Source organism: Candoia aspera, chromosome 1 (genome assembly GCF_035149785.1).
Source record: "Candoia aspera isolate rCanAsp1 chromosome 1, rCanAsp1.hap2, whole genome shotgun sequence".
Taxonomy (NCBI): Eukaryota; Metazoa; Chordata; class Lepidosauria; order Squamata; family Boidae; genus Candoia; species Candoia aspera.
The window spans coordinates 77,499,441-77,514,081 of record NC_086153.1 but is presented as its reverse complement, the minus strand read 5'-3'; the positions used below and the strand labels follow the sequence as shown (position 1 = coordinate 77,514,081).

Here is a 14,641-nt window from a genome sequence, read left to right as displayed (position 1 = left end):
GAACCCCTACTGAATACAATGAGGCTTTCTTCCACCTAGATCTATATAAACCTGCATTGCCAATGTCTAAAAAAAAAAACAGGCAGGTGGGAGAATTCAAAAACAAAACAGCCTAACTGAAGGAGTTGTAAGGAAAATTTAGCACATGATGATATCTGAGAGAGAATGAAAAAAATGAACAGCAATGTTCACTGGGGACAAAATGTGTCATTTTGAAACTGGCAAGCAATTTATATACTGTATATCTTAAGTTTCTTCATTATTCACTGTCCCTTTGTTTGTTATTCCAGAATGTCCAGTGCTCCGCCATCCTTATTATCTTAAACATTGGCCACACACACAGACTGACACATGGTTTATCCATGTAGAAATGTAACTAGATTACAGTTATTATACCACAACTTCTCTTCGGTGTGAAGGGGTTCCAAATGTGGCTGTGACCATTTTCACCACATAATTTCCCTGGCTAACAAGAGCTCTGCGTTCAAGTGCGCTACAAAATAGTTCCCATGTGCCTGTAGCCCCGTATGAATCATGCTTTGTTCACCTCATCATTCCTTTGCTGTCAATCAAAGTATCACAGCAGGTTCAGTTTCTTAGCCATTGAGCATGGCTTCCGAGCTGAAATTACAAATCTATTCACCGTAAAATAGAAAACCAGTCTTCCTTTTGATTCATGTTACACGATGGTGTTTTTTCCCCCCCAAAAAGCAGGATGACCCTTGGTGTAATTATTTGTTCATTCGTTGCATTATTATTTCAAAAGAGGAAACACTATTTGCTCCAGGGAATAAAAAGAGCAGGTTTTTTCATGCCTTTGGGGAAAGCAGCCAATCTGCTTCATGCATTTGCTCTGAACTGGATTCTTTTCCTAATATTCTTCTACTGGAAACATCCAAAACACCATCTGGTCTGCCTGTCTGGGATTAATTCAAGGTGATGCAGCCTGAGGATGCAGAAAATGTATTTTTTTGGTGGGAAAGGGGGAGGATACCACCCCTTGCATACTTGATAATAATTAGTCAAGAAAGATAAATTGAAAAGAGCACATGAATGCCTCCTGAAGAAGGGGTTGAGTGGTCACTTACTGAAAAATGTGATTTCCACCATGAAGCTTTAATAACTACAGTCAAACTATCAATATTCCCTTTGAGAGCAAAATCAGGGACAGCATACTCAGTTTTGGATTAAACGAAATGTCTAGACTCATTTTAATCCTGGTTCATGAAACAGCTTTTATCAGCCTGATGGGTGCCTTTGTTAGAAAACAAACAGGAAGAGGACACCTCTGTATTTGCCCCTTAAATTTTCAGCATGGTGATTTGCTGGATCAGCTTTGTAGTTGGGTTTGAATGACACATGATATGGTGGCTCTTCATGGTGAAAAAAAATCAAATTTAAACAATTTCAAATTAAAAATGCCTCATTCTGAGTATGAAACAGCTGTTTTAAGTATGAAAGAGGCATCTCAATCTTTTTGGACTGTTTTGAGCTCAATTCAGTTCTGTTTCAAAGGAAAGACACTCTGTTTTTAGCTAAAAATACTTCCAAAATTATCAGAAAGCCTATTTTGCACTCAAAAAAAATAGAAGTATCAAACTTGAAAATGGCATTATTAATTCACATATGGAAACATCTTGCACATGCTTAGTAGTTCTACTCCTACATACATAATTTGTTTTCAAAATATAACTTGTGGGGTGTTCTGCTCAGCATATATGTTCTGGGCACCCACCAGCTTCCATGCTTATGTTGTTTATTCATTTAGTCGCTTCCGACCCTTTGTGACTTCATGGACCAGCCCACGCCAGAGCTTCCTGTCGGTCGTCAGCACCCCCAGCTCCCCCAGGGACGAATCCATCACCTCTAGAATATCATCCATCCATCTTGCCCTTGGTCGGCCCCTCTTCCTTTTGCCTTCCACTCTCCCTAGCATCAGCATCTTATTTGTAACTACTGGGAGAAGTAATCAGGAGAGTTTGTCAAACTGTCATCAAAATGCAAGTAATACTCTACTCTATTTCTCTGTCCTCTGAGTTTTGGTGAAAACGATGGAGGAGTTAAATTCTCATTTGGGCTCAGCAATTGGCTGAGTTACACTGAGCACCAGAAATCATCATGTGACCAGCTTTGTTTTATTGGAACTCATTAGATATGGGTAGCCAGATATTATTCAATGGGGGTTCAGTTTTCTATACCAGGAATTGAACTGATGGACCTTTGCACTTTGGACAACTATAGATAATATTTACCGTCCACCTTCCTTTAAGCTTCCAGAGCAGAGAGATGCAGATGTTATATTATGTCATGCTCCTCTGTATGGTGTTTAACATGATTTCTACCATCCTCTTGCAGGTGGATGATAGGTACCAATAGGATGATTTGTACCAATAGGACAAACCTGGACACATGCTGCCTCCTAGTAACTGAAATGTAACTGAAAATATCACACAGAATTTTACCCACTGTGTAAAAATAGAGAAATTTCTGGGGTGGAAGCCATCTTAAACCCTTACAGAGGGGCATGATGTAATGTAACATCTGTATCTCTCGATTCTGATTGCTTAAAGTAAGTGGACTGTATGTACTATTCTAACAGATGATTGGCTGAGCAAGGATGAATAAACTGAATCCTGACAGGATGGAGCCTTGCAGTTAGGATGTGAGGCTTATTCAAGATGAATATATGCTCTCCCTGCTTCTCTTTAAATAAGATGTCTCTTATTATCAATTTGCGTGTTTTTCAATTTCAGCAAAGCAAGTTCTTCTCCAAGTGTACTGTAAGTCTATAAAGTGTTATAGATCTAGATGAGCTGATCCCATGGTATTTGCAGGCTCTCAGAATGACAAAAACAGTGTTATAGGGTTGTGTTGCAAGCTCTGCCCCTTTGAAGTGTGTAATATCACAATGCACAAAAAGGGGGATGAACGCTTGCATCACAACACCACAAGCCATTGTTGTCAATCTAACTCTACTTGCCTGCCACCTGTGGACATCACTGGTCTGACCACACCATTAATTTCAATAGTGATCAAAGATCTGGAAGGAAACAGAACAGGTGTAAGCAGTGCTGGTTGCGATGGTAGGATGAAAACCTTTTTTATTTTCATTTTATGATGCATAAAAGAAAATATTTTGAAAGTCATAAAAGTTTGTTTCAGAGATTATATCCAAATGGACTAGGCATCTTTTTTCTCTCCATATACAGTCTTAATTTTATTTAAAAAAAAACAAGAGGACATAGTTGAAATACTCTACATTTTGCAACAACTGAAGTCACTAGAGCTGTCTTTTGGTTATGTAAATACAATGTCCCTATTGTTTTTCAACTCTTTCTATAATTTCATAGGCTTATACTTGCATTGTAAAAAAAAATAGAACAATTCAATCCTGTGTTTGCTAGCAATACACTTCTGTATCTCTCTTTTCCTCCCTTTTCATCTTCAGCAAAAATCTATGGTAGCATCTACTGCATCTGTTTTTTGAGTGAAAAACTTGACATTGGTTTTGCATAAATTTAGAAATCTATTTGGGGATGGCTGAATCACACCACAAGCTCTCCAAATGCAGTGTTTCACTCTTCTGCTTACAAAGGCATGTCAAACATTTACCTAAATGAAAGAGACCAACTTAAGGATACCTTTAGGGTAAAGGTCAAAGATGCTTCCTGCCCCTGGTAATTCTATTGATCCTACTAATTATGAGCCAAGCCTGCTCCTATCTACCTTATCTTACCACTAGAGTAAGATGCATGTCCTCATGCACATATACATGCAGACACCCTCAATACACATATTCTTCCTCTTGAATCTGTGCTAGCATATGCCTGACTGCCACCTCAGCTTATCTGAGGTCCCAGGGGCACAGAACTATTTTCCCCTGCTAATGGCTGATTTCTGACATACACCGACACCTGTGAGTCATCCCAGCTCTGTCTCTTTTTGCTAAAACAAGCCTGGGCATGCCTTTTTATGTAAAAAAGGATACAATAAAATATTGTCCTGCACTGGGCTGAAAACCAAAGCCATCCCAAATACAGTATGATACCAAATATGCTATTATCATTAGAGTATGGCATTGTAATAATGTTGCACTCTTTAACAGCATCCTTTTCAGCAGCTTGTACCATGCAGAACACTTTTTATCTAGCACATAGATAATTTTATATAATAATTTAATTAATAATTTAAATTTAATTTTTAAAAGTGCAGTGTTAAACTCAATGTTTAAAGCTATGTTAAACTCAACATATGTATTGTGTCCCTTGTGCTCCTCTTAACCACTTAGCTTATGCAATAAGGAAATGATACTAGTTTAGCTATTGTTAATTTAATTTGCCTACTACTTTTTATTGATATTCTGGAGGTGACGGACTTGTCCCTGGGGGAGCTGGGGGTGTTGGCGACCAACAGGAAGCTCTGGCGTGGGCTGGTCCATGAAGTCATGAAGAGTCGGAAGCGACTAAACGAATAAACAACAACTACTACTACTTTTTATGTTCACAGGGCTATAGCTACTAGATTGGAAAACCCTACATAAACCAGATTTTAACCTTTGCCAACAGTAAAAGAGAAACATTTAAATCCATTGTCACTAACTTTTCTAACATTTTTCTAACCACCAGCAGTGTGTCAGGCACTTTTGAAAAGGAGGTTGGCAGCAGCCTTCTGCATGAATGTTCCCATCCCTTAGCTTGACAGAAGTAGATTTCCTAAAAGTCACTTCCCATTGGAAAAGCCCAAAAGAGACATCATTAACTTCTGTGAATGGTCAGAGTACCTTGGGGAATTTGCAATCCTGTCCATGGTTCTATGCCAGAAACTTGGAACTCACCGGAATCTAGTAGGGTTCTGGAATAATTACATTCATTCAAATCACAGCTCTGCTCTAAGCACATAGAAGTGTGGCCTGCCAATATCATATGTTAATGTTGCATGAGTACAAGAGGTTTCTGAACATGTACAGCCTAATCTAAGACATCAACAAAGCAAAGGTTGATACAGGAACTCTGGACTTCAGTAAACAGAGTAGAACCTTGATGATACAAACCAGATGTACACTCAATCCAACGTATGGAGGAAAATATAACATTTTAAAAATTATTTTTGAAGTTCATAGTTGTAAGCCCCACATTTATTTTCAGTTCTTTCTGCTTTTATTTGGCAAGTTCTTCAGTCATTTTTATACTAGAAGCAACCCATGATATCTCTTGCACCTTATCAGTATTGTAGTCCTTCCAAAAACTTTCCCCTTCCCTCTAAAATTGGCAGCAATTGCAAACTATATGCAAAGTGATTCAAGATTATAATGCAACATGGATTGTTCATAGATAGAAGCAAAAGGTGATTCATTAAAATTAGCATTGCTTTTGAAGTATAAAACTCATTTTTGAGATCTAGACTGAGACAGACCCTAAGCCACTCATGAATTCTACCTCTTTGAATACACATGATAATTCTTTAAGAAAAAAAAAGGCACTTAGCAGATTTTTTCTTTCTGGAGTGGTGAAATGTTTTCTCTGAATGCAGTGAGAAAGGAGTTATGGGTGGACAAAACTGAGGTTCAATGCAAACAAGAGTCTGTTTTCCTTAATATCTCTTATTATAATTTCTCTTCTAGATTAAAAATAAGATCATTTGAACAATACATTAATTTGAATTATAGTAATTGAGGTTTACTTCATATATCGTAATATTCCTGTATAGCTTTTTGAGATGAAATTTGGGGTGGGAGGGTTGCTAATAAAAAATCTTTTTGCTGTTGTTGTTTATTCGTTCAGTCACTTCCGACTCTTCGTGACTTCATGGACCAGCCCACGCCAGAGCTTCCTGTCGGTTGTCAACACCCCCAGCTCCCCCAGGGACGAGTCCGTCACCTCTAGCATATCATCCATCCACCTTGCCCTTGGTCGGCCCCTCTTCCTTTTGCCTTCCACTCTCCCCAGCATCAGCATCTTCTCCAGGCTGTCCTGTCTTCTCATTATGTGGCCAAAGTATTTCAGTTTTGCCTGTAATATCATTCCCTCAAGTGAGCAGTCTGGCTTTATTTCCTGGAGGATGGACTGGTTTGATCTCCTGGCAGTCCAAGTCACTCTCAGAATTTTCCTCCAACACCACAGTTCAAAAGCATCGATCTTCCTTCTCTCAGCCTTCCTTATGGTCCAGCTCTCGCAGCCATATGTTACTACGGGGAACACCATTGCTTTAACTATGCAGACCTTTGTTGTTGTGATGTCTCTGCTCTTAACAAAAAATCTTTTAATAGTATTTAATGATTTTTCCCAAATCAGTCTTTTAATTTCAGTTATTTAAACAGATTATAATTCAATGCTGTGTAATTTTCTTATTGGCCATGCAGGAAGTGAAGAAAAAAGAGTTTGCAGTACCAAAATTGCTGTTATAAAAAAAGTTCTTAAATGATTTTTTTCGCCATACACTCCTGTGAACAGGTTTAGTACTAGAACAAGTAGATAACATTCTTATTAAAAATTAAAAAAAATAATTTCCTGGTTTCCATATTTATGTATGGATTTGGTGTTAGAGCTTATTATCTGGCAGCATTGCTTGTTTGCTATTTTTCTTTTTTAACTTTCCTTGGAACTCAGTGCTACGTATGAGCATTTCTTAAGTCAAGAATATCCATCCTTCTTTACATTTTTAAGCTGAGAACAAGAAAACTCTTTGGTTTGCTTTTACTCTGATAGCTACTATCTTACAAGCAGGAGCAAGTTTAACATGAATCTGGATAACAGATAATTGTTAGGTAGTTGCTATGTGGTCAGTGGAAGAGAGTAAAAATGATCTGAAACAATGTCTTTGTTCTCAAACCTGGTATTACAGTGGGGGATTTTGTCAAAGCAGTGCACTCATTATTGCATACAAAATGCCATTAAGATTTTACAGAAGTAAAGCAAGGTGGGACCCAAATAAGAATCTGTAGTTATTTCTGAAAGCAATGGAGTAACAGAAAAGCAGAATGACAACTTCCACTTACTTCTCTCACTGAATTTCAAAGGCTAGATTGTTTCCATGTAGGACCTATGGCCTATGCAATATGCCAGGAAGTGATGAAAATAAAGAATGTCAAAGTATTTCTTCCAGTTCACAAATTTTCAATTTTCAAATTGATCCAAACATTCTCCAATTTTGCCTTGGTGGGAAAAAAAAACCTACCTTGGCACCTGTCTTCCACTTTCCCAACTCTTCTACCTTCATACAGTCACAACTTAACCACATGTCTCATTATTGTTCCCATATAAATTCTGAAAGTGTAATTTCTTTTATCCCTCCTAATCCAATAACCTCAGACAACAAGAAATAGTAATATCCAAAGTTCAAAGCTGATGCTCAATTCCTTTGTTATAAAAATATGAGCACTGCTATGATGATCCATTGATATTAGGACATTGTCTGTAAAGATAATGGATCATTTTATAATTCTGATGGCTTCTGTCATATTCTTTTCCAAGATCTGAGAAGTACCCATGATTCCAAGTGGCAAAATCTTGAAATCACATCTTCCAAAGGGTTTGATAAATATTATCAATGTATTGCTCTGATTTGTCAAAAATAATTTGAGGGGTCAGGTTTGGAAAAATGTTCCTGTCATTTTTGGGACAATATCTGATATATTTTTTTTTCAGTTTAACTAAACGTTTTAACTGTCCAGATGTATTTTCCCATTTTTTTCTTCTTGATTGGAATGAGTGATGCATATCATAAAGATTTTTTATGATCTTTTTCTTTAGCCTTGGCATCTTCCTTCATTCTTTTCAATTCATGTACTGTACATCTCCTAGAGTAAAGGAATGGGGATTCTGTTGGATGGTGCTGTACTCTATAGCCCAGTATTGTAGCTCAGGGCTTTTTAAAAGATTAGATTCGTAGTATCTCTGTTTAGAAGATTAGAGTTTCTAAATGCTCCTATTTTTCCTACTCTTTTTTCAGTATGTGTCAGTAATCCTATTCATGCAGCGTCCCATGAACTAAGCTTATCAAAGTTATGATGGAAATGGGGAACACAGATTGCTTCTATTTGTATTTGGTTTGTTAGTAAACATCCAAGACTCAATAGGATATGAAGTAGGGTATGTCATACAACATGCAACATGAAGCTGATAATTGGATGTGCTTATTGGAATAATGCCTGGAGGCATACTAAATTAGATACTTCTCTTATACACATAAACTGCTTTATGTGTATAAGAGCATAAACTCCTGGGCGGTGGCTCCTAGCATCTTAACATTCTGAATAAGATTTGACTATATATCAACATAAATAAGATTTGACTATAAATATAAAAAACTTAAATGACAAGATGTCTTACTGCTTTGATTTTGTAAAAGAGTTTCAGTTTTATGCATGTCTGATGGTTCCTGTAATTCCATCTAGAGGTGCTTCACAGCAACATCAGCTCTTCAGTGCATGCTGAAATTAACTGCTGTCCCACAAAAAGCTACATTTATTCCAGGGCAGTCAATGTCTTTATAAAACATGGAACCAAATTAAAAGTAGATCTCTGGTGACTTGATCCTTTCTTGTCCCACTTAAATACAACTTGTCACAGAACGTGTGTACTCTGTGTGTGTGTACAAATAAATAAATTGCTGCATTGTGTTTATCTGGCAAAGCAAATTCCTGCAATGCTGTCAATCTTGGGCACTTCTCTGCTATAGCAGGAGTCTATTCCCCCCCCCCCCCCCGCAGAGTGGTTTTTAAATAGCTATCCAGTGTTTTATTGAGCCATGTTTTGTATTGCCTTTGCCCTTTTCAAAATGGCTACTCCAACATCTTCTAATGTTTTTGTGGAGTAGAGATTACCTTCTCCAAATAATTCTTGAGTTGATCCTGGATTTTTTTTTTAATCTGTTCAGATTGCCATTTCTTCCCCATGGCCGTGGTCCTTTATTAAATGCATCCTTCCAGAAAACACTTTTGCTGATCATTTCTTGGTAAATTCAAAGGATGTAGGCCTTTGAGACCCCAATGAATGATTTCTTAGTTTATTTAGCTTTTGAGCTCTTTGATAGAAGCATTCATAAGCCACCCTCTTACTGGAGATGAAATGGTCACAACATTCTCACAGACATGTCTGTGGCTACCCTTCCGCAAGAATGAAGTATTTATAAATTGCACTGAACATGTTCCTCTATAGCATAAACAACAGAATATATAGGCACTATTCCTTTGTCTTTGTAGAACTGTGAATCTCAGTGAAAGAAAACAAATCTTACTTTCTATTCAGGCTAAGCTGCAGGATAATTACAGCTGAAGGATTCTAGTGCAGGAAACAGTGCCATTTTCTTTTGTCTTAGTAGTTATGACTTTGGGCACCATGCTAGGGAAGCTCTGAAGAACAATGTTCAGGAAGCTTGAGTAAGCACACCACTGAAAGAGTGGACTTACTTTCAAACAGACTTGCACAGGCTTGCACTGATAACCACGTTTTGATTTCACATACTCCAGCTTTCTATAGGAATAAGTAAGGGACTGGAGACAACCTAATTTGGAAACCTGGAAGCAATTTATGTCCAAACTATAATAGTCAGTGGACTTTTATGGGCAATTGGTATTACAATAATGTGTATCTAAGCAGCACTGCATAACAGAGGAAGCTCTTTGATTTATCTAAAATTATCTTTCATAAACTACAGCATTCTGACTACAAAACTGGTAGATATTCAGCTTGCTGTGAATACATAAAGCATGTCAATCTTTCCTAATATGGCATCCTCCAGTTTTGTTGGATTATAATCCCACAATCCAGTCAGTGTGATTTTTGGAAATAATGGGAGTTGCACTCCATACATCTGGAGAATACTACATTGGAGAAAGTACAAGTAGGCCTTCTTAATAAAAAGTGTCAACTGGTGAAACCTGCATGGCACTTGTTTCACATGAAATGGATTTAAACCTTGACGATTTGGGCGAAGTGCTCTCATAATCCTCTGACCAAAAAGGAAAGTGTTATCAGCCACAGATCTATTGCTGACATCAACAATGAGAAAAAAATATATACCTAACTCTTCTGTAGAAAACAATTTTAAATTATTTAAATCAGTCAATTCAAGATACCACGATCCAATACTGGTTAAAAAAAAAACTTTTTCTATCTTAACCTGTCTAATCCCCTTTCATTTAAAATACTTTTAACACTTTTGAAGAGTCTGCTTTTCCCCTGATCCTCATGAATGATGCTGGAAGAGCACTGATGACACAAAAATGAGGGGGAAAGGGACCAATGAATGTAAATTTGAAGTAATTAAAATATCATTACTGAAAGGCCAGAAAGGAGAACCAAGAAAAAAAGTTGCAGAAACATCCTGATCCTCTCTTCCACCTACAGAAATGTCTTCTTAATGTTTCTTCTTCCAGCCACTGTCGTAATCTTTTTCCTCAAATTTTGTCCTTTTAAAAGATCAGTTTCTTCTCAAGATGAAATAATAATGGTCTATGGGCTGAATGTAGATGTTTGCAAAGGTTGCCAGCACCTATCAATCAGCATGGAAGTACCAAAAAGAATATCTCCTTAAAGCTATACACAATATATTGCACTGATGCTCAACTTTATACAGTACTTGGAAGTAAGAAGGAAAACAAGAAGAGGAAATCTTAATATGCACTACCCTGGCTTCAAGTGCTGTTGAATCAGCTGAACTCACTTCGGAGTAGGAAAGCAAAGCATTTTGCTATCAGACAGCAGCCTCTGCATACTCAGAAGGGCTGACTTCAGAGAAAACCCACAATGGTCTGTGCTATATTGTCTGTAATACTGTAGCAGTTGGAGCTGAAAGTTTTGCAGTGCTTTGCATCAGATTCTGTTTCATCATCACCACAATAAAACTTGTACTGGTTGCCGTAAAACTGAGAGGACCCAAAATCATCCAGATAAGGCCTGTCATTGGATTGTGTCGACAACATCAGTCAACACCTTTTTTAGAGGTGAAGGCAATTGCCCCACACATGGATCAGGCTCCATTCAAAACTATCAATACTTTTCATTCAAAGCACAAAAATTTAGCAGTTAGTATATAACTCTGTTATTTCTCCAAACATTTCAATTTATTCTTTTGCTTTAATAATACAGGAGGGGGCAATCAAATGGACACTCTGCCCCAAGTTTAAAAAAACCCTGACATGTATTGCAAAGATTTCCACAAAGTGCACAGAAGTCTTCATTTCACCATGAAGAAACATTTCTGCTTAATCCAACTCCTTTACAAATACCACCATCCTTCAGGGACAGAGAAGACCAGGCAGGATGAAACAGCTGCATGTGGGGATCAGGCAACTCCCGGGGAATGATCACGGAGGAGAGCCACCTTCGCCGAGCCAAGAAGCTCCGTAGGTGCCCTTGGGCCACGCAATAGCTCAGGATCTAACCTGCAAGGATGCTGCGGTGATAAAATTGTGGCAGGCGGAAACAATCGAGAACATGGTTCCCTCAGGCTCTACTGATTCTACCTTGAAGTATTATTTGAGAGGTTTTAGCGATCCCTTCGACAAAAAAGAACCCCGTCTGATTGAGGTAATTTACTTGCAGAAACAAGTAGCTAATACATCCCCCCCCCGAACCTTGTTAAACACCAAGAGGAGGAAGGAAAGGTAGCTCGAACTTGAAAAGCCTCCTCGAGTATTGGTTAGACACTAACGAAGTCATCCTCATCCTCCTCGGCTGCAGCAGCCAGCGGCATTTACCTCAAAGCGACTGAGACTGGAGCTCTTCGAGCGCGATTTCTTGCGGAGATAGACCGAGAAAAACCTGCGCACCGTGAACTTCTTCATACTCATTTCCATCGCTAGGGCACGCAGCTCGCCCCAAATGTTAAATCCATCCGAGGAAGGAAGGGAAGAGGGCGCGTCTCCCTGGGCTGGCCACTGTCCTTTGGTGAATTCATCCGGTCCCGGGGCGAGCGGAGCCCCTCAGAGACAGCCTTCGCGAGGCGGGGAGGCGTGGGGCGATCAACTTACTGGCCGGAGCGAGGAGGTGTCTTTCCCCCGCCCGTGTTTACATTTCATCGCTGCAAGCCCAACTCTCTTCCTCTCCGCCCTCTCCGCGTCCCTCCCTCCCTCGTCGCTCGCCTTGGTCCTACTACGCCCAGTCGGAGCCGGCTTTTTCTGCCTGCATAAGCCGGTGAATGTCCAGAGAGCTCCTCCGAGCCCTGGCCCTGCAGAGAGGCGAGGAAGGTTAGAGGGGCCGCTTCTTGCCGCCCGGAGCGGGACCGCGTTGGCAGCGACTTGTCTTTGCGTCCCTTGCCAGCAGCCGGCCAGTTTCCTGGCTTCTGGATCGCGCGATAGAAGGGAGCGCCCCGCTCCGCTCTCCCGCTCGACGTGGGTTGGGAACTGCAGCGCGGAGAGAGCTATAATTATCTTGGCCTGGGAAGAGATGAGCTCTCACAAAGGAGATTCTCCTGGGAGATCCTCCAGGCAGGAAGGCCGCTACAACCAGACGCCGCTTCCGAAGGCTTTTTAACTGCCACTGCTCCTTCGAATGGCTCACTTTTTCGGAGTTTAAATGCAGATCGGACACTTCAGACCTTGCAGTTTAATCCATTAAATTATTCATTTTTGTATAGAACACAATGCCTGACGCATTCCTGTTGAGTTGGCTCCTACAGTTCCTACTGTCTCTAGTTAACCCAGCCATTGGCCATGCTTGCTGAAAGTTGCCCCAAGTGCATGTTGGGTTGGGGAAGGCAGGGTTAGGGTTAGATTTCCTATGGATAAAAAAAAAAAAAGCCCTTTTCTCCAGGTGCCTAACATCCTTTGGGTGTATTAGAATCACAGTGTTAAGAACCAGGTAGCATTTTTGTGTGTGTGTGCCTTTGGGTCAGTGCTGACTCCTGGTGAGGGCCTGCAGTTTTCCTGACAAGATTTCAGTGGTTTGCCATTGCCTTAGGGCTAAGAGAGAGAGAGAGACTGGCCCAAAGCCACCCAGTGGAGGCAGGATTAGAACTCTCAGTCTCCTGTTTTCTAGCCTGATGCCTTAACCACTATACCAAACCAGCACTCATGTATGGTAGCATGTATGGCCCAGTGGTTTTAAAGGTATAAACAAGTGCCTCTTGTAATCCTAGGATGCTGTAGAGTGGAATAAAAAAGTGTTTGCCAATAAAGGTTTCCTTTGGAAGACCAACATCTAGGAATGGGAGTTAACATCTATATAAACAAAACTGAGAAGCATATGTGATATTGATCATTCATATATGTTTTCATGTAGGGTGGTGATGGTCCATTCCTCCAGAGGGTGCTGCTAGAAACTGCCCCCCATTCGGGGTGGGGCTGAGCTGAACATGGACCCCAACGTCAGGCTGTGGCAACAGGTTGGTTGGTATTTTAGTCGCAACAAACGGACCGAAACAATTACTAGGGCGTCCCCCGCAGGCGACATGCACTGGCCCCACCTGACCAGAACAGATGGCAAGACACCCTCAATAAGGACATGCAAATCAAGGGCCTACGGACAATCAGGCAAAGTGGCGTTTCTGGACCCCAAAAGCAGACCCCGCGATAGCAGGAAAATGCTAGGAAGAAGAAGAAGATACATGCTTTCATGTAGACTTTTCATCCAGAGCAAGGAACTAATGGGTTAATGAAATGTTCCCATGACTATTTCCAACTGAGAATAATGAATATTTTGGTCTAATAAATCTGCAGGGGACCAATGAACTAATTGGCCTGGACTACTGGTTGCCAGAATAACTTACCACTGACCGAGGTACTTATTTCCTTCAAATGAACAAGTTTACTGACGCCTATGCTGCTAATTTCTCATGGGAATATTTCTCTTTATTTTATCTGCAGGGGAAATAATCTCTGTAGTGCTGTAGTAATTTCAGTGTGATTACCAAAGACCCCCAGATATTTTTTTCTCCAACAATTGTTTAATTAAACTTATTATTTTAACATTCCTCTTCAATGCTTACATTTCGTTTAAACACTGAACATTCTTGAGGGTATCACAGGGCCTTTCCTTCCTCCTACCCTGAAACTGAATTTCTCAGATGACTTACTGCTCAGTTGGGATGGGCCGTAATGAGAATGTGCAACCCGGTCATAAATCCATATAAAAGCAAAAAAAAATACAGAGGTGTATAGTCTTGTAAAAGTTCATTGTAATAGAATATAATATAACATAGTATAGCGCAGTCCATTATAATTCTTTCCTACTGTATTCAGAAGCATCCAGCACTTCAGGCTTAGCCACCTACAGCTAAATGTTTTCAGTATTTTAGGTTTATCCAGTTAGTTTTTTTTTTCTCTTGAAAACATGTCTAAGATACTTGGAGAAAAATTTGCTAGCCGAGGTCTTCTTGACCCTTCTCTGCCTGGCTAGTTAAAATACATCAGGAGATGCTGGCCTCAGCTCTTAAGGCAAGGATTAATGCCTCTTTGTGGAAGAGAAAGAAAGGGGAAAAAAAAAACCACTGCCTTGCTCCGACAGTTCAAAACATCCATTATTTTTCCTTATCACTACTACCATTATTGCTAGCATCATCAGAAGTGTCCCATTATTTAGATCTGGCCAATCTGCTGGACTCTGTGCATGGAAACAAGCATGATACAAAAGGAGAAATGTCCATGCTGCAGATGAGGCTTTCTACTTCATTTCTGGATTTCAAGGGGATGCAACCCCAAAAG

At 39.8% G+C, this 14,641-nt stretch overlaps 1 protein-coding gene across 1 annotated transcript in view; it reads right to left on the bottom strand.

The window, feature by feature from the left end:
- The window catches only part of RPS6KA2 (ribosomal protein S6 kinase A2), a 140,460-nt gene extending 128,199 nt beyond the window's left edge, over positions 1-12,261 (bottom strand). The window contains exon 1 of the mRNA XM_063307655.1: positions 11,699-12,261. Coding sequence (XP_063163725.1) covers positions 11,699-11,797 — 99 coding nt within the window. The 5' untranslated portion in view covers positions 11,798-12,261. The remainder of the gene's footprint in view (positions 1-11,698) is intronic.
- Positions 12,262-14,641: the final 2,380 nt, after the last annotated feature.